This window comes from Lampris incognitus, chromosome 14, assembly GCF_029633865.1.
Source record: "Lampris incognitus isolate fLamInc1 chromosome 14, fLamInc1.hap2, whole genome shotgun sequence".
Classification (NCBI taxonomy): Eukaryota; Metazoa; Chordata; class Actinopteri; order Lampriformes; family Lampridae; genus Lampris; species Lampris incognitus.
In genome coordinates this window covers 43,991,066-44,010,845 of record NC_079224.1, presented here as the reverse complement: position 1 = coordinate 44,010,845, position 19,780 = coordinate 43,991,066, and the positions used below count along the sequence as shown (strand labels likewise).

Sequence of the window (19,780 nt, the reverse complement as noted above, 5' to 3'; positions counted from 1 at the left end):
ACAGAAAAGAAGACAAGATTGTCCTCAGCAGGAATCATCTGCTGCGTGTTTTAAAGGAGAGTAAACTTAGCCAGCATAAGGTGGCTGCAGATTCAAATGGTGTCATTCAATTCATCCATACCCGATACAAGGAAGATGCATGTATACCGTATAGACGAGGATGTCCATTCACATGGAGCTGTCAGTTCTGTAGAAGAGAAGCATGTCCCTTCATATTGGATGATCTGTTTCATAAAGTGTTCCCACAACACAAGAACTTGTCACTACAAGTTTTTTTTTCCTTTTCCACTTCCGTTGTGGGAAGATCATGCACGTTTGCAGTAGCCTCACCCAGTACCAGTGTGGGAAGATGGCGGGGTAAATTCACATTTGCAGCAGCCTCACCCAGTACCAGTGTGGGAAGATGGCGGGGTAAATTCACATTTGCAGGGGCCTCACCCAGTACCGTCCATGCAGTGTCTTTGTCCACGTCTACGTTTAAGTTTTGTCTTCGTTTGATGGCTGGGAGAGCTGGCGCTGGATCGGCTGGAAGAGCTTGGTCTGCTGCGTCCTGTGGGCCCAGGGACCACAGCCCTTCCTGGAGCTGCGACCGAGGAGGTAACACCCAAGGGCGATCCAATAGGACGCGGAAGCAGGGCAGGCTCAGCTAATTGCTAGCCCGTGCAGACCGGCAGTTCAGTCTGGCAGTGGCCTCGCCTGGCGTTGACTGTGGTGTTTTTGGCGTCGTCGTGTGGGGTGCGGGGAGGTGTGTCAAGGGTGTCTGGCTGGGAAAGCTGGTGTTGGATCGGCTGGGGGAGTCTGGTCTGCTGGGTCCGGTGGGCCCAAGGACCACGGCCACTGCCTGGAGCTGCACCCGAGGAGGAAGCACCCAGGGCGGTCTGACAGGTCGTGGAAGCGGGGCAGGCTAAGCTAACTGCTAGCCCATGCAGACTGGCAGTTCTGACAGTCATCCTGGCTGGCGTTTGTTCCCTTGGACTGTGTGTTTTTGTGTTTGTTTTTGTTTTTTGGATATGTGGGTTAGTGTGTGTGTTCTTGTAGTTCTTGGAGTTTTTGGAAATGTGTGTTTGTCTTTGTGTTGCACTGCTGCGGGCTGGGGAAACAATATTTCGTTTCATTTCATGTGTGCAGATCCATCCATCAATCAATCAGTCGATCAGTCAAGTTGCATTTTGTATAGCGCTTTTCTAGCTGCAACAGCCACTCAAAGTGCTTTACAGCTAAGTGACCAGTGCTGCCGTAGCTCATCCCATCAGCAGATCAGCAGACATCCATTTACGATGCACAGACTGCACTACATTAAAATCTAAGACTCATTGTGTTAGCTTCCTAAACAAAGACAATCACCATCTCATCTTACAGAAGACCGTTTGCACTCTTGCTCTGGCATTTCATCATAAATAAAATCCGTGGAATGACGAATAAAGTGTCCCTGGTTCCTGACAAGGTAAAAGAAACGCCACATCTTGGACGTTCGGGGGCTCCGTGGAAACGAGGACGGGCCTCGCTGTGTTAGCTCAACGGACAGCCGTTGACCTCATCTCCTCTTGTCTGCTTTCTGATGGCAGGAATCCCCACCGCCTTCGTCTTCATGTGGGTGATGATGAGGATTTATCTGGAAGACACGGGGTGAGTTGATGTTGCCACCATCCTCCACCATCCCGCCACCTCGACAGCATACCAGACAGGAAGTATACCACCAACTGAAAACTGGTGTAGCTACATACTGAAGTGAAACCAGTGATGTGTTTACAATAGTCGTGTGGATTAAAATGAATGGCAGTTGGGTGTCCGGGTGGCTTAGCGGTCTATTCCGTTGCCTACCAACACGGGGATCGCCGGTTTGAATCCCTGTGTTACCTCCGGCTTGGTCGGGCGTCCCTACAGACACAATTTTTGGATTTCCCCCCCTTTTCCTTCCAATTGTACCTGGCCAATTACCCCACTCTCCTGAGCCGTCCCGGTCACTGCCCCACCCCCTCCGCCAATCCGGGGAGGGCTGCAGACTACCACGTGCCTCCTCGGATACATGTGGAGTCGCCAGCCGCTTCTTTTCACCTGACAGTGAGGTGTTTCACCAGGGGAACGTAGCACATGGAAGGATCACGCTATTGTGCCCAGTTCCCCTTCCCCCCTGAACAGGAGCCCCAACTGACCATAGGGGGTGCTAGTGTGGCAACCATGTGCCATGGAGAGCCATGTGTATGCAGGTTTTCATTCCAGCCGGACTCCACACCAGGTGATTTCACTGACCCATTCCTGCTCTTTGGTGGAAGGGTTGCTAGTCAGTGAAATCACCCGGTGTGGAGTCCGGCTGGAATGAGAACCTGCATACACATGGCTCTCCATGGCACCCGGCTAGCCACCCCTGCTGTAGACCGTGTTACCTCCGGCTCAATCAGGCGTCCCTACAGACACAATTGGCCGTGTCTGTGGGTGGGAAGCCGGATGTGGGTGTGTGTCCTGGTCGCTGCACTAGCGCCTCCTCTGGTCGGTCGGGGCACCTGTTCGGGGGGGAGGGGGGAACTGGGGGGATAGTGTGACCCTCCTATGCGCTACGTCCCCCTGGTGAAACTCCTCACTGTCAGGTGAAAAGAAGCGGCTGGCGACTCCACATGTATCGGAGGAGGCATGTGGTAGTCTGCAGCCCTCCCCGGATCAGCAGAGGGGGTGGAGCAGAGACCGGGACGGTTCGGAAGAGTGGGGTAATTGGCCGGGTACAATTGGGGATATTGCACACTTGTGACCGTTGCTCTGTTCATGATCTCATTTATTTTTATTTCTTGGCTTCTGTGCAACGTATGCAAATTAGTGTCAGCGTTTAGTGCACTTTGTGACGTTATTCTGTTTTTCCATTTGATTATTAATTACGATGATTGTGCTGTTTCAGTCTGGGGATTTCCATCGTGTCAGTAAGCGGCATGCTTTGGGCTCCAACAGATGTTCTGTTTAGGATTTAGCACAGCGCACAAACTGGTTTGCCCTGATTAACTTCCTGTTGTGGTTTGTGTGGGGTTTTTTCTCCATGTTATTACACCGAACCCCTAAAGGCCGGAGAACCGTGTGTGGGGAACGCCCTCGCTGTGTTGTTCATTTGGTTCACTCGCTCAGTGTCCCGCAGCTGCCCTGCGTTAACGTCTCCTGTTCAGTCAAATTTCATAAGATGGCGCTCGGTCGGCGCCTGACCGGCTCTCAGACCGTTCATTGTGCTCTCACAAGACTCGGGAAATTGAGTTTTCTGAACAATTCGGGCCAGCACTCGGCTGTAGCATAGAAAGAATGCAACACCCTGTGGTATCGTGTGTGTGTGTTAGTGAGCTATACACTCAAGCATGGTTGTAGTTACACCCAGTGTAATCTCCTATATAAATTATTCTTAGGGTGTCCGGGTGGCGTAGCGGTCTATTCCATTGCCTACCAACACGGGTACCGCCAGTTCGAATCCCAGTGTTACCTCCGGCTTGGTCGGGTGTCCCTACAGACAAAATTGGCTGTGTCTGCGGGTGGGAAGCCGGATGTGGGTATGTGTCCTGATCGCTGTACTAGCGCCTCCTCTGGTTAGTCAGGGCGCCTGTTCGGGATAGTGTGATCCTCCCACGCGCTACGTCCCCCTGGTGAAACTCCTCACTGTCAGGTGAAAAGAAGCGGCTGGTGACTCCACGTGTATCGGAGGAGGCATGTGGTAGTCTGCAGCCCTCCCTGGATCAGCAGAGGGGGTGGAGCAGCGACCGGAACAGCTCGGAAGAGTGGGATAATTGGCCAGATGCAACTGGGGAGAAAATCCCCAAAAAATGAAAAATAAATTATTCTTAAAGTACTCCTCCAACTCAAAAATGTGTTTTGCTTAGGTTTGTGTCCCCTAAAATGTCTGAGCTTGACTATACTGACTTGTATCTGTGCAGTGTTTGTCACTTGAGTGGTGAAATTCAGACAGAGCCCGGGTAAGCTAGATTTGCTGCGTCACATATCCAGAAGCCAATCGCTGTCTCATATGCAAATGTGGGCAAAGAACCATGAAACCTCCTGTGCAGAGCGGACTTGTCAGTACAGAGAGCAAGTTCAATTCAGTTTGTTGTCATTAAAAACAATGTGCAGGCACATGTTAAAATGAAATGAGGGCTGCGGCTTCACCAAACAGTGCCAGACAGACAGACAAACACAGCAAACACAGTATAAGATATACACACAGGAAGACCAAAAGCTAAAAATAAGTTAAAAAAGAGCTGGAGTATAAAATATCTACAGACATCCAGTGGGTAGCCAGGTTCAGGTGGGCAACAGCTTGTGGAAAGAAGCTGTTTTTGAGGCTGGTAGTGCGGGCTCTGAGGCTCCTGTAGCGCCTCCCAGAGCACAGGGGGGAGAACAGTCCATGGTTGGGGTGGGTGGGATCTCTGCTGATGCTGAGAACCCTTCGAAGGCAGCGTTTGTGATAAATGTCTTTCATGGCTGGGAGCTGGGTACCGGTGATGTGCTGGGCCGCCTTGACGACCCGCTGCAGAGCTTCCTGGTCTACAGAGGTGCAGTTGCCGTACCACAGTGAGATGCAGATGGTCAGGATGCTCTCTATCCTGCAGTGGTAGAAGTTGGTGAGAATTTTGGGGGATAGACGGGCGCACCTCAGCCTCCTCAGGAAATGCAGGCGTTGTTGGGCCTTTTTCACAAGGGCCTGGGTGGTTAATGTCCAGGAAAGGTCCTCGCTGATGTGGACTCCAAGGAATTTAAAGCTGGAAACACGCTCCACCTCCACCCCATTGATGTGTATGGGGGAGTGGCTGCAGCTTCTAGACCTCCTGAAGTCCACAATCAGCTCCTTCGTCTTCTGCACATTGAGGACAAGATTGTTGGTAGTACACCATGATGCAAGGTGCTGAATCTCGTCTCGTCATTGTTGGTGATACGGCCAATGACTGTGGTGTCATCTGCAAACTTAACTATAACATTTGAAGGGTGAGGTGGCAGGCAGTCATGGGTAAAGAGGGAGAGCAGGAGGGGGCTCAAAACACAGCCTTGAGGGGCACCTGTGCTGAGGATCACGGTGGAGGTGGTGTGTTCACCTAACCTAACAGACTGAGGTCTGTTGTTCAGGAAGTCCAGGGTCCAGTTACAGAGGGAGGGGTTGAGGCCAAGGGAGAGGAGTTTGGTGGTTAGTTTGGCGGGGATGATAGTGTTGAAGGCAGAGCTGTAATCTATGAACAGCATCCGGATGTATTTGTTGTTAAGTTCGAGGTGGGTCAGAGCGAAGTGCAGGGCAGTGGCAATGGCATCCTCAGCAGACTTTTTGGGATGGTAGGCGAACTGATGTGGGTCGAATGTGGAGGGGATAATGTTTTTTTGATGTGAGCCAGAACCAGTCGGCTTGCATAAGCAAAGTGAAAGCTTGATGGCAAACATGGTAGAGCTTGTAGTTTTTGGATGTAAACCAGACCCTGGAGCTTCCTTCCACGACTACTACTTTTGGCTGCTCCCGGTAGGGGTCACCACAGCGGATCATCCGTTTCCATCTCTTCCTGTCCTTTGCATCTTCCTCTGTACCAGCAGCCAACTGCATGTCCTCCCTCACCACATCCATAAACCTCCTCTTTGACCTTCCTCTTTTCCTCTTGCCTGGCAGCTCCATACTCAGCATCCTTCTCCCAACATACCCAGCATCTCTCCTCCACACGTGTCCAAGCCATCCTTTTACCCTGTGTTCCTCCATCTTCTTAAAACATGTATTCACCACAGCCATTTCCATCCTTTTCACATAACCCACCACCATCTGTTGCTCCACATTCCTCTCCTTGACACCATACCTGCCCATCATCTCCTCATCACCTCTCTTCCCTTCATCAACATGCCCATTGAAGTTCACTCCAATCACCACTCTCTTCTCCTTGCTTACACTCTCCACCACGTCATCCAACTCACTCCAGATTTCTTCTTTTTTTTGGAGGGGGGGAAGGGGGATTTCTCCCCCCCTTTTCTCCCCAATTGTATCTGGCCAATTACCCCACTCTTCCGAGCCATCGCAGTCACTGCTCCACCCCCTCTGCTGATCCAGGGAGGGCTGCAGACTACCACATGCCTCCTCCGATACGTGTGGAGTCGCCAGCCGCTTCTTTTCTCCTGACAGCAAGGAGTTTCACCAGGGGGACGTAGCGCGTGGAAGGATCACGCTACCCCCCCACCCCGAACAGGTGCCCCGACCAACCAACCAGAGGAGGCGCTAGTGCAGCGACCAGGACACATACCCACATCCAGCTTCCGGCCCGCAGACATGGCCAGTAGCGTGTGAAGGTGCGCCCGACCAAGCGAGAGGTAACACAGGGATTCAAACCGGCGATCCCCGTGTTGGTAGGTGACGGAATAGACCGCCAAGCCACCCCCGCTCCACCCCCGCTCCAAAATTGTTCTTTCTCTTCCATCGCACGCCTAAATTGCGGGACATGTGCGAATAATGTTCATAGTTATGCTATATTCTGCCTCCTCTGGTCGGTCGTGGCGCCTTTTCAGGGAGGAGGGGGAACTGGGGGGGATAGCGTGAGCCTCCCACGCGCTACGTCCCCCTGGTGAAACTCCTCATTGTCAGGTGAAAAGAAGCGGCTGGCGACTCCACACGTATCAGAGGAGGCATGTGGTAGTCTGCAGCCCTCCCCGGATCAGCAGAGCGGGTGGAGCAGAGATTGGGATGGTTCGGAATATAGGTTAATTGGCAAAGGAAAGGGAAAAAACACAAACTACACTATATTTTTTCATTGGTAGGTATAAAAAAAAATCACACAAGTTGGTCAAGAGTTTTGATGTACAGCCTTTTCATAGAAAACGCCATTTTATCTTCATGACAGCGGTTGAGCATTGTAAAGGGGGTGGTATGGGACAATACTTGTGTTGAGAGAATTGTGCACGTTTATCTCCCACAACTGCAGCCGACCCTCACACTGTGTTCCCATTCTAACAACCATATAATAAAAATGTGTTCCTATCAAGCTCGGTTAGTCATTTGAGGGCATGTCGGTCATGTGAAGTGAGGTGAGGTGAAGTCTGAAGTAAAGTTCGGCCATCCGTCTTGCAGGTGTTGGGAGAGAAACGACAACGCCATACCCAACTGGGTTATCAACGGACCCATAGGACTGTCCATCATGGTAAGTTTGGATTTGACCCCATGTTTTTGTATGTTTCTTTTTATTTCCTTAGTTGAGTTGAGTGTTTTTCTCATTTCTGTGTTTGGCCTCACATCAAACGGGGCGTCGGGGTAGTGTGGCGGTCTATTCTGTTGCCTACCAGCCAGGGCTGTGTGTTGGTGAGAATGTGGCGATAAGATATGTATCACGATACAGGGCTTACCATTCAATGTATCGTAATATATTGTGATACTGTTAGAAGGTGATACATTGTAATACTATAAGAAAGGTGATATATTGTGATACTGTTAGAAACGTGATACATTGTGATACTGTTAGAAAGGTGATATATTGTGATACTGTTAGAAAGGTGATACATTGTGATACTGTTAGAAAGGTGATATATTGTGATACTGTAAGAAAGGTGATATATTGTGATACTGTAAGAAATGTGATATGTTGTGATACTGTAAGAAAGGTGATATATTGTGATACTGTTAGAAGGGTGATATATTGTGATACTGTAAGAAAGGTGATATATTGTGATACTGTCAGAAAGGTGATACATTGTGATACTGTTAGAAAGGTGATATATTGTGATACTGTAAGAAAGGTGATACATTGTGATACTGTTAGAAAGGTGATATATTGTGATACTGTAAGAAAGGTGATACATTGTGATACTGTTAGAAAGGTGATATATTGGGATACTGTTAGAAAGGTGATATATTGTGATACTGTAAGAAAGGTGATATATTGTGATACTGTCAGAAAGGTGATACATTGTGATACTGTTAGAAAGGTGATATATTGTGATACTGTAAGAAAGGTGATATATTGTGATACTGTAAGAAAGGTGATATGTTGTGATACTGTAAGAAAGGTGATATATTGTGATACTGTTAGAAAGGTGATATATTGTGATACTGTTAGAAAGGTGATATATTGTGATACTGTTAGAAAGGTGATATATTGTGATACTGTAAGAAAGGTGATATATTGTGATACTGTTAGAAAGGTGATACATTGTGATACTGTTAGAAAGGTGATATATTGTGATACTGTTAGAAATTTGATATATTGTGATACTGTAAAAAATGTGATATATTGTGATACTGTTAGAAAGGTGATATATTGTGACACTGTAAGAAAGGTGATATATTGTGATACTGTAAGAAAGGTGATACATTGTGATAGTGTAAGAAAGGTGATATATTATAATACTGTAAGAAAGGTGATATATTGTGATACCGTAAGAAAGGTGATATATTGTGATACTGTAAGAAAGGTAATATATTGTGATACTGTTAGAAAGGTGATATATTGTGATACTGTAAGAAAGGTGATATATTGTGATGTTAGAAAGGTGATATATTGTGATACTGTAAGAAAGGTGATATATTGTGATACTGTAAGAAAGGTGATATATTGTGATACTGTAAGAAAGGTGATATATTGTGATACTGTAAGAAAGGTGATAAATTGTGATACTGTTAGAAAGGTGATACATTGTGATACTATAAGAAAGGTGATAAATTGTGACACTGTTAGAAAGGTGATACATTGTGACACTGTAAGAAAGGTGATAAATTGTGATACTGTAAGGTGATAAATTGTGATACTGTTAGAAAGGTGATATATTGTGATACTGTAAGAAAGGTGATACATTGTGATACTGTAAGAAAGGTGATATATTGTGATACTGTAAGAAAGGTGATATATTGTGATACTGTTAGAAAGGTGATATATTGTGATGCTGTGAGAAAGGTGATATATTGTGATACTGTCAGAAAGGTGATATATTGTGATACTCTAAGAAAGGTGATATATTGTGATACTGTTAGAAAGGTGATACATTGTGATACTGTTAGAAAGGTGATATATTGTGATGCTGTGAGAAAGGTGATATATTGTGATACTGTCAGAAAGGTGATATATTGTGATACTGTAAGAAAGGTGATATATTGTGATACTGTTAGAAAGGTGATTTATTGTGATACTGTTAGAAAGGTGATATATTGTGATACTGTTAGAAAGGTTATATATTGTGATACTGTTAGAAAGGTGATATATTGTGGTTTCATAGGCCTGTGTTCTTTGTGCTTATGCTACTTCCTGTCTCAGTTTACGTTGTTGGGTCGGAGTGGAAGAGTCAGATGGCTGAAGACAGATTACAACACTGTTATCTAGCAGTCGTGGGGTTACACACAACACAACATGTTCGTCACAAACCTTTACATGTAAACAATTAAAAATCAATGTAGTGGTTTTGAGAATCGATACAGTATCACAAAAGATAATATCACGATACTCAAGTGTGTCGATGATTTCGTAAACCCCTACTACCAACACAGGGATTGCAGGTTCAAATCCCCATGTTACTGCCGGCTTGGTCAGGCATCCCTACAGACACAATTGGCCATGTTTGCGGGTTGGAAGCCAGATGTGGGTGTGTGTCCTGGTCGCTGCACTAGCGCCTTCTCTGGTTGGTCGGGGCGCCTGTTCAAGGGCGAGGGGGAACTGGGGGGAATATCGTGATCCTCCCACGCGCTACGTCCCCCTGGTGAAACTCCTCACTGTCAGGTGAAAAGAAGCGGCTGGCGACTCCACGTGTATGGGAGGAGGCATGTGGTAGTCTGCAGCCCTCCTCGGATCGGCAGAGGGGGTGGAGCAGCGTCCGGGACGGCTCGAAAGAGTGGGGTAATTGGCCTGGTACAATTGGGGGAGAAAAAGGGGGGAAATCAAAAAAAAAGGGGGGGGGCATGACACAGCTTTACAAACACCTTGACATCAGTGAGAGAACAACAGATTTATTTTTCCTAATCCTGGAAAATTAAGCGTTCCTTAGACAAGAGGTTGAGCACCTGTAGTCTCTGTTTCTTCCAGTGTCCGAAGTTTCTGGAAGGTTCCCGCTGAGTGTATTCATGTCCATATCGTCGTGTCTTCTAGCTGTGAGACCGTCCACCATGAGCGGTCGGTGTCCTTCGTGCATCGGCATTGTGACGTCTTCCCTCCGTTGAGACTCGTGAGGCTCCTCAGTGTTAAACACGAGGACTCCGTTTTGGGAGTAAAAAAGGCCGCTGCCAGGAATTCATCGTGCGGTCTCCGGACTGTGAGAAGGTTTCGGTTTCGGGTTTCGGTTTTCCGCTTCCTCTTAACAAGTGCTATGATCTGATTTGAAAAGATTCCACAAATCAATTCGAGCAAGTTGCTGTCGCTTATTGTGACTGGTCTTTCATCCGTTTTTGTTTCTTTTCTTCGCATAATGGAGGAATAGGATCGTTGGAAAACTGTGTGAATTTGCCTATCCTGCTTTATGATAACCCTTCTCCCGTCGGCCATGTTGTTTTACTCTGATTGGTTTTTATTCATACTTTCTCTGGGTGTAACCTGTCACCAGCCCCTGTAGGCATCACTACAGACTCGTTACATCTAATGACATACTAACTGAGAGACAGATCCTCCCTGTGCTGCTCTAAACAGAAGAAACATGTTGTTGCCGCCCCTCCCAGGTCAACTTCATCCTGTTCATCAGCATAATCCGGATCTTGGTGCAGAAGCTGCGGTGTCCTGACGTGGGTGGAAACGACCAATCACAGTACAGGTACCGCCCACTTGACACACCCTCCTGTAGAACTTCTGACAAGTAGGTTCGTACAGATGTAGATCAACATATATATATATATATATATATATATATATATATATGTGTGTGTGTATGTATGTGTGTGTGTGTGTGTGTGTATATAGGTGTTATTCATTATATGAAACTCGCCCAGCACACCAACAGCTGTTTAAACAAATCAGTCAGGTTCATACAAGACAGAATAATGCACTTCCACCCCAGTGCTCTAACTATGTCGATGGATGTGAATGAATAAATGAATCACAAACAAGTGAGTGAACACTCTTTCGCCCCATAACCTTGACAGTTTGGATGTCGTGTTTTCGTGCTCGGATGCAGGAGCTGTAAAAGACAAAACATTAACAACATTTCTACAAAAAAAAAATAAAACGCTCCCGTAGGGCATCCGAGTAGCGTAGCGGTCTATTCCGTTGCCTAGCAACACGGGGATCGCCGGTTCAAATCCCCGTGTTACCTCCGGCTTGGTCGGGCGTCCCTACAGACACAATTGGCCGTGTCTGCGGGTGGGGAGCCGGATGCGGGTATGTGTCCTGGTTGCTGCACTAGCGCCTCCTGTGGTCGGTCAGGGCACCTGTTCGGGGGGGGGGAACCAGGGGGGGTAGCGTGATCCTCCCACGCGCTACGTCCCCCTGGTGAAACTCCTCACTGTCAGGTGAAAAGAGGCGGCTGGCGACTCCACATGTACGGGAGGAGGCATGTGGTGGTCTGCAGCCCTCCCCGGATCGGCAGAGGGGGTGGAGCAGAGACCAGGACGGCTCGGAGGAGAGGGGTACCAGAGGGTATGTACTGTTTGTGAGCTATGAATTCCTGGATTAGACAGTCACAGACAGATTTTCAGCCCATACGGTAAAACATCACCTGAATAAACATCTGCCTTTTGTCTTCCTGTTGTTGGGATTTGCTTTTGCCCCCCCCCCCCCCCCCCAGGCGGCTGGCCAAGTCCACCCTCCTGCTGATCCCTCTGTTTGGGATCCACTATGTGGTGTTTGTGGCGTTCAGTGAATCCATAGCAGAAGATTACAAGATCTTCTTTGACCTGGCCATCGGATCCTTTCAGGTACACCTCGCCGTGTTTACATCACTTCAACATTCGCCAGTGCTGCGTAGGTTTCGGGTCCTTCTGAACTGATTTTCCCAGACACAAACTCCCCTACAGTCAGTGCACTAAATGCCAGTGTCGTTAAACCACAACTCAAGACACTTGAATGTGGACTTGGCTGTCAGTCTGTTGTGCGTCTTCTCACATCTGTAACTGCGGTTGTGTTTTGTTTGAACAGGGCCTGGTGGTGGCCATCCTGTACTGCTTTCTGAACAGCGAGGTGAGAGGTCGGCTGTGTGGGCGTGGCCTGGGGGAACAGAAGTAGAGGAAAGTAGTTGAGCGGGGTGATTTTACTGAAAAACAGATGGAAGTAGACCTCCGGGGTGGGGTCATTTTTTTTCAGAGCTCTCAGACTGCATGCAGATCTATTTATTTTATGTCGGTGCCAAAAATGAAAAGGGGTGGGGGCGTCCGGGTGGCGTAGCGGTCTATTCCGTTGCCTACCAACACGGGGATCGCCGGTTCGAATCCCCGTGTTGCCTCCGGCTTGGTCGGGCGGCCCTGCAGACACAATTGGCCGTGTCTGCGGGTGGGAAGCCGGGTGTGGGTATGCGTCCTGGTCGCTGCACTAGCGCCTCCTCAGGTCGGTCGGGGCTCCTGTTCGGCGAGGAGGGGGAACTGGGGGGAATAGCGTGATCCTCCCACGCGCTACATCCCCCTGGTGAAACTCCTCACTGTCAGGTGAAAAGAAGCGGCTGGCGACTCCACATGTATGGGAGGAGGCACGTGGTAGTCTGCAGCCCTCCCCGGGTCAGCAGAGGGGGTGGAGCAGAGACCGGGACGGCTCGGACGAGTGGGGTAATTGGCCGGATACAGTTGAGGAGAAACAAAAAGGGGGGGGGGGAACCCCGCTTAGCAAACTCTATGCACCATAAACAGGGGAGACATGAACATGAGCCCTCCTCCCCTTTGCCGCAGGTTCAAGGCGAGCTGAAGAGGAAATGGCGGAGCGTATATCTCAACTGCCGCTTGAGTCGGGGTCAGCAGCTCAGCGGCACCTACGCGTCCAGGAACGGCTCGGAAAACACGGTGCAGTTTCACCGAAACTCCCGCACCCAGTCCATCCTGCAGTCGGAGACCATGGTCCTCTGAAGACCCAGGAGGTCGTTAGAAAAACCGCCACAATCAGATGTTCCTGCGCTGGTCCTCGCAGGGGGCCACGCGGCATCGCAATCGAATAGCGTTGTGTGATCATTCCGTGTGTTTGTTTGAACCGTCAGACCTGCACAGGTGGGTGGGGCTACCCAGATGGTTAATGGCAGGAGATGTGCTATTTAATATTATCATTAAAAAAAGGAATCAAATACATTTTATTCTGTTCATTTCAGAACTATTTCAATACTCTTTCCCTACCAGAGATCAGTCATAGTTTGCCATTCTTTGCCTTAATTGGCAGTTAGATACAGTTTTACCCCCCAACATTGGGGTAACTCTCACCTTGGCTTTGTGCACGGAGAGGCAAGCTGTATTATTTCTGGAGAACATTTCATACACAAGACAACTCAAAGTGCTTTACAAAGGCGACAATGCCTCTGCTTTTGGCTGCTCCCATTAGAGGGCGCCACAGCAGATCATCCATTTCTCTCTCTCACGCCAGCCACCTGCATGTCCTCCCTCACCACATCCATAAACCTCCTCTTTGCCCTTCCTCTTCTCCTCTTCCCCTGGCAGCTCCATATTCAGCATCCTTCTCCCAATATACCCAGCATCTCTCCTCCACACATGTCCAAACCATCTCAACCATGTCTCTCTTGCTTTGTCTCCAAACCGTCCAACCTGAGCTGTCCCTCTAATATACTCCTTCCTAATCCTGTCCTTCTTCATCACTCCCAATGAAAATCTCATCATCTTCATCTCTGTCACCTCCAGCTGCACCTCCTGTCTCCTCATCAGTACCACTGTCTCCAAACCATACAACATAGCCGGTCTCACAACCATCTTGTAAACCTTCCCTTTAACTCTTGCTGGTACCCTTCTGTCACACATCACTCCTGACACTCTTCTCCACCCGCTCCACCCTGCCTGCACTCTCTTCTTCACCTCTCTTCTGCACTCCCCGTTACTTTGGACAGTTGACCCCAACTATTTAAACTCCTACGCCTTCGTCACCTCTACTCCTTGCATCCTCACCATTCCACTGTCCTCCCTCTCATTCACACATAGGTATTCCGTCTTGCTCCTACTGACTTTCATTCCTCTTCTCTCCAGTGCATACCTCCACCTCTCCAGGCTCTCCTCCACCTGCACCCTACTCTCACTACAGATCACAATGTCATCCAGAAACATCATAGTCCACGGAGACTCCTGCCTGATCTCGTCCGTCAACCTGTCCATCACCATTGCAAACAAGAAAGGGCTCAGAGCCGATCCTTGATGTGATCCCACCTCCACCTTGAACCCATCTGTCATTCCTACCACACCCCTCACCACTGTCACACTTCCCTCATACATATCCTGCACCACCCCTACATACTTCTTCACAACCCTTGACTTCCTCATACAATACCACACCTCCTCTCTCGGCACCCTGTCATATGCCTTCTCTAAATCCACAAAGACACTGTACCTCCTTCTGGCCTCCTCTCTACTTCTCCATCAACACTCTCAAAGCAAACATCCCATCTGTGGTGCTCTTCCACCACTCCAAACTGATTTATCATCCGCATATTTGATTTGGCAAAGGTCCCTGACGCAACCCTCCCCATTTATCCGGGCTCGGGACTTGCACTAAGAATGCACTGGCTTGTGCGTCCCCCGGTGGCTGGGTTAAGAAATGCAACAATAGAGTTGCAAAATAAGAAAGCAGAACGGACGAAAAATGTGAAGAAGTGCATCTAGTTCTTATCGTCTCCTGTCATTTCAAAAACGTTGTATGGTCAGGACAATTTATTAAACTGAAATAGTAATTGGTTAAGCGTAAAAACAAGTAACGTCGTTATTGTAACTCAGCGGCGTTAACGGCGAGCACCGACACAGGCGGACACCCCCGGCTTCGGGAAGCAAAAGCCCTGCCACGTATTTGTTCCACCCATACGCTACATCAGCTGAGGTCACCGCACCGCTCTCCAGCCAGGTAGAGTGAAGTCACCTGGTTTTAGTGAATGGCTGGAGCAAATACGTGGCAGGCCGTGTACTTTCTGAGGCCGGGTTGTCCGCCTCTGCCGACAAGTAGGCCGAGTTAGCTTCTCAGACACTTGCCCCGTGAGTTTCTCAGCTTCCTGGCGCTCCGTACATCCTCCTGCAGGCCGTGCCCCGCCCGTCTGTATGTTTATGTATGGATGCAAATACTATTTTAACTGAGCAGAGCACCGAACAGGAGTTGTCTACCCTGGTTAAACAAAAAAATTTTTTAAAAAGGGGGGGGGGTGGTTCTGTAACCTGTACAATATGAGCTTCAGAGGCTGCAGTGACAAGCCATTTTGAAAAGTCCCATTTTGTTAAGTGTGTGCTGTTTGTCAACTGGTGTCCTGGAGAAGTTGTGTGCATGCTCCAACCCCCCCTCCCCCCCCTCCCCCTCCCCCTCTCTGAGCTGTAATGGATTGCACTACATGCCTGGTCGACCGGCTACCTCCGAGCCTCCACACGTGTGCTTCACCGGGAGACAATCGTCCACTTGAAGGCGAACCAGAAGACGGCGTGTCCGCCGGCCAACCTCTGTTTGCGGCGCTGTCGGCCTCTTGAGGTCGCTTTTGAAGTCAGCCCGCCCTCAGGCTCAAGGCGCTGACCCTCACCTCACCCACCGGCGACGTGACGACCCGCCGTCGTCCCGTTCGGGTGTGCCGCCACTGCCGAGGGGGCGTTCGGGAGGGACCAGGATCCCACGGCAGCGGCCTCCTCTCCAGGAGGGAGCCTACCCGTGTGCATTGCTGCTTTTAAGAGGACTGCCGCTCGCTGAAGCAGGGGGTGCCTGCTGGGTACCAGCAGATAATGACAATCAAAACGTTTAGAGACGGCGGTTCGGCCTCGTATTCGTGCAGAAATGTGTTTAATTGCATCTGCACGACACCCTCGGCGTCGGCTCCTCTCCTGCGGTGTGTTAAGTGGTTGTCGAGATGTAATTTCCTCGTGAATTCAAGTGGCGTCGTTGCCAGAAGATAAAAAAAGGAAAGCCTGCTTTTTTTTTTGTAGCATGCTGTATTTCTCCGTTACGTGTTATATTGAATTGTTGCCGTTAAGGTTACGGTCCGTGCGTCATGAATGCCAAGGTTTGCTCACAAACACGTGTTGACACTTTAAAGCTGTAACTATAAATGTGTTTATTTTTATTTATTTTTTTTATCCTATACGTCTGTTTTGAAAAGCAAAATACATTCTATGGTGGTGCAGTGGTTAGCGCGGTCGCCTCGTAGCAAGAAGGTCCTGGGTTCGAGCCCCGGGGTAGTCCAACCTTGGGGGTCGTCCCGGGTCGTCCTCTGTGTGGAGTTTGCATGTTCTCCCCGTGTCTGTGGGTTTCCTCCGGGGGGTCCGGTTTCCTCCCACAGTCCAAAGACCTGTAGGTCAGGTGACTCGGCCGGACTAAATCATCCCTAGGTATTACTGTGAGTCTGTGTGTGTGTGTCGACCCTGTGTGATGGCCCGGCGGCCTGTCCAGGGTGTCTCCCCACCTGCCGCCCAATGACTACTGGGATAGGATCTCCAGAATCCCCTCATCCTGAGAGCAGGATGAGGGGTTTGGATAATGGATGAATGGGTGAATGGATGGATGGATGGATGGATGGATGGATGGATGGATGGGTGAATGGATGGATGGATGGATGGATGGATGGATGGATGGATGGATGGAATACCTTTGATTGGTTCCAAATCATCATCGTCATCATCAGTTCCATAACCTATGGAGGTTGTAGGAGTACAGCTGAAGCCTCAGCATTGGCTGAGTCTTCATTGTGTGTCAGTAGGGGGGGGAGTACCTGGTGGTCCCCATCTCCTCTCCAGGTATGGATGGCCATTGGTTCACAGAGGAACTCATCCGCCCTTTGACAGGTTTTGTTTTTAGTCCTGCTGGGTGTCCGCACACCCTCCCCACAACAACCAAAGGGTTGGCGTGGGGGTGCCGGTTTAGTCACCGATGACCCAACCGTTGCAGTTTAACGTCGTACCCAAGACGACCAAGTAGCCTAAATATAAACCATTTACTCTGTTCAAATGTTGTAATTTGACCCACATGAAGCTCAGGGTGCCTACAGTCCTGCACGAAGAGCCAGAATCCGTTCAAAGTTTGTGGCAATGATAAAGTTAGTCCCCCACCGTGTAAAGGGTGGCCCAGATACTGCCGGGTATCTTAAACTCAACGCACTGAGAGCCTGTATTTACAGCTTCTGGTGGCTCACAATGGTTTTGTGCGCAATATCCTCCAAAAATCCATCCATCCGTTATCCGAACCCCTCATCCTGCTCTCAGGGTTGCGGGGATTCTAGAGATCCTATCCCAGCAGTCATTGGGCAGCAGATGGGGAGACACCCCGGACAGGCCGCCGGGCCATCACACAGGGCCGATACACACACACACACTCATAGTAATACCTAGGGACAATCCAGTACGGCCGATTCACCTGACCTACATGTCTTTGGACTGTGGGAGGAAACCGGAGCCCCCGGAGGAACCCAACAGACACGGGGAGAACATGCAAACTCCACACAGAGGACGACCCGGGACGACCCCCAAGGTTGGACTACCCCGGGGCTCGAACCCAGCACCTTCCTGCTGTGAGGCGACCTCGCAATCCTCCTCCAAAATATAACCCCAAATTCAGCTGTATGCCTTAAAACATGCTAGCAAAGATGTTTAGTAAACGATGTCCCCCAGTGTGCACCCCAGGTACCCCATGATGTACATGTGAAGGGGTTGACGGTGTAACCACCATGCATAAACGCACTTATTATGGCCCGACGGTTTGCAAAGCGGCGTCTTATTTGACGCTGACCGTCGTTTCGCAGCGGTCGGCGTCTTCATCAAACACGGTTATTTTGAATAGACACCATGAATGTCCTGCAGGCAAGATGGCTGCCAGAGGCCATCTCTCTGTAACAGTGAGATGTGTGAATGTAGCTTCTCTGTTGCCCTTTGACCTTTACAGTGTGACGCTGCCTTCTATGGGTCACACGGAGCAGGTTTTCGTTCTAACCCAGCATCACACCGGCTGGTTTCACTGACGACGCCTTCAGTGAGTCAGGGATGTCTAGTGAGCGCCATCAGCTGGGGAGGTGTGGGAATGGAAGGAGAGCATTTTTTTTTCTTTTTTTTTAAATCTTCTCCCCAGTTGTATCCGGCCAATCACCCCACTCCTGGTCTCTGCTCCACCCCCCTCTGCTGATCCGGGGAGGGCTGCAGACTACCACATGCCTCCTCCCATACATGTGGAGTCGCCAGCCGCTTCTTTTCACCTGACAGTGAGGAGTTTCTCCAGGGGGATCACGCTATTCCCCCCACCCCCCTGAACAGGCACCCTGACCAACCAGAGGGGGCGCTAGTGCGGTGATCAGGACACATACCCACATCCCACCCGCAGACACGGCCAGTTGTGTCTGTAGGGACGCCCAACCAAGCCGGAGGTAACACAGGGATTTGAACCGGCGACCCTCGTGTCGGTGGGCAACAGAACAGACCGCCATGCTGCCCGGACGCCCCCTAATCTGTTCTTTTTCACTATAAATTAGCTGATTAGTACCAACTGGGTCCACTTCTCCTTGTCTGTTGGTGTCGAGCAGAAAAACAAGGCGTCGTCGTCCTCCTCCCATCACATCACACACGCAGTGTGTTACTTGCTGTGTTGACGTGTGTGCTGATGTGGGTAAAAAAAATACATACATGAAGGTCAAAGTTCACGAGCCAGCTGCACCACGCAGGCCAGGGGATGTGATTTACTTTGAATGTCTTATGAATTTATTGGTTTTGTCGTCGTTGTTGTCGTTGTTGTTGTGTTATTTTCTCCTGCCTCTGTTTGTATCCTGCCTTTGATTGTCGCTCTGCACATGATGAGATTGTTATTATCAATAAATGTGGCTTTTCTGTGTGACACTGACGAAAGGCGACTATTCAAATCCGTGCGGTCTCAGGGTTTCGGGTGCCTCTACCCTTTGGTGATGTGCAGCTCTCTGTCTGTCTGTTGAGTGTCTGCAGGTCAGCCGTGGTGATGGGCGATATGGAAAACGCCATCATGGTGATGATCGTTGTGTATTTTACACCATATAGATCATATATCTGTGGCGGCACGGTGGCGTGAACCCCCCCCCCCACGCGCTACATCCCCCTGGTGAAACTCCTCGCCGTCAGGTGAGAAGAAGCGGCTGGCGACTCCACATGTCTCAGAGGAGACGTGGTAGTCTGCAGCCCTCCCCCCCCCCCACCACCACCCGGGGCCTCCTGTATCAGTCGTTACTATGAGCAAATTTGTGCGGGACTTTTTAGCCCAGAAGTTTGTCTCAGAAACCAGGGCCGAGCCCGGGTAGCCCCTCACCGATTGGCTAACACATGTCTTTGCAGGCCTGGGTGATTGCTCGTTGCAGGAGGCAGACGATGCATGTCAGGAGGAAGGAATCGCATAATAACCATCATGCTTTGCTGATAACTGGCACACAATCTTCAGGGCTAAAAAATTCCACGGGTGTGTCCGCACAATTTTGCCCAAAGTAACGACTGAGACATGAGGCCCCGGATTAGAAGAGAGGGGTAGTTGGACGGATACAGTTGGGAAGGAAAATGGGGAAGGGGGGTGTATATATATATACTAGAAGAACCCCGCTACAATGTAGCGGTTTGGTTCTCCACCCGTCTAAATCTCCCTCCTCTTCATCCCACCAGCTAACCGCCTTCCCCCTGCCCCTAAACCCCCCCACTCCAACTCCCTCCCCCCAAATGCTCAGAATCATCTGAAATGCCGAGAAAAGTGGTTTTTAGCCATTTTTAGAAAATGCATATTTTGCATAGTTATGCATAATT

General features: G+C 49.5%; 1 protein-coding gene across 1 annotated transcript in view; it reads left to right on the top strand.

Annotated features, from left to right (window-relative positions):
* The window catches only part of vipr2 (vasoactive intestinal peptide receptor 2), a 76,781-nt gene extending 63,731 nt beyond the window's left edge, over window positions 1-13,050 (top strand). The window contains exons 8-13 of the mRNA XM_056293929.1: window positions 1,566-1,626; window positions 7,049-7,118; window positions 10,610-10,701; window positions 11,671-11,800; window positions 12,021-12,062; window positions 12,761-13,050. Of these exons, the coding sequence (XP_056149904.1) occupies window positions 1,566-1,626; window positions 7,049-7,118; window positions 10,610-10,701; window positions 11,671-11,800; window positions 12,021-12,062; window positions 12,761-12,934 (569 nt within the window). The 3' untranslated portion in view covers window positions 12,935-13,050. The remainder of the gene's footprint in view (window positions 1-1,565; window positions 1,627-7,048; window positions 7,119-10,609; window positions 10,702-11,670; window positions 11,801-12,020; window positions 12,063-12,760) is intronic.
* The last annotated feature ends 6,730 nt before the right edge of the window (window positions 13,051-19,780 follow it).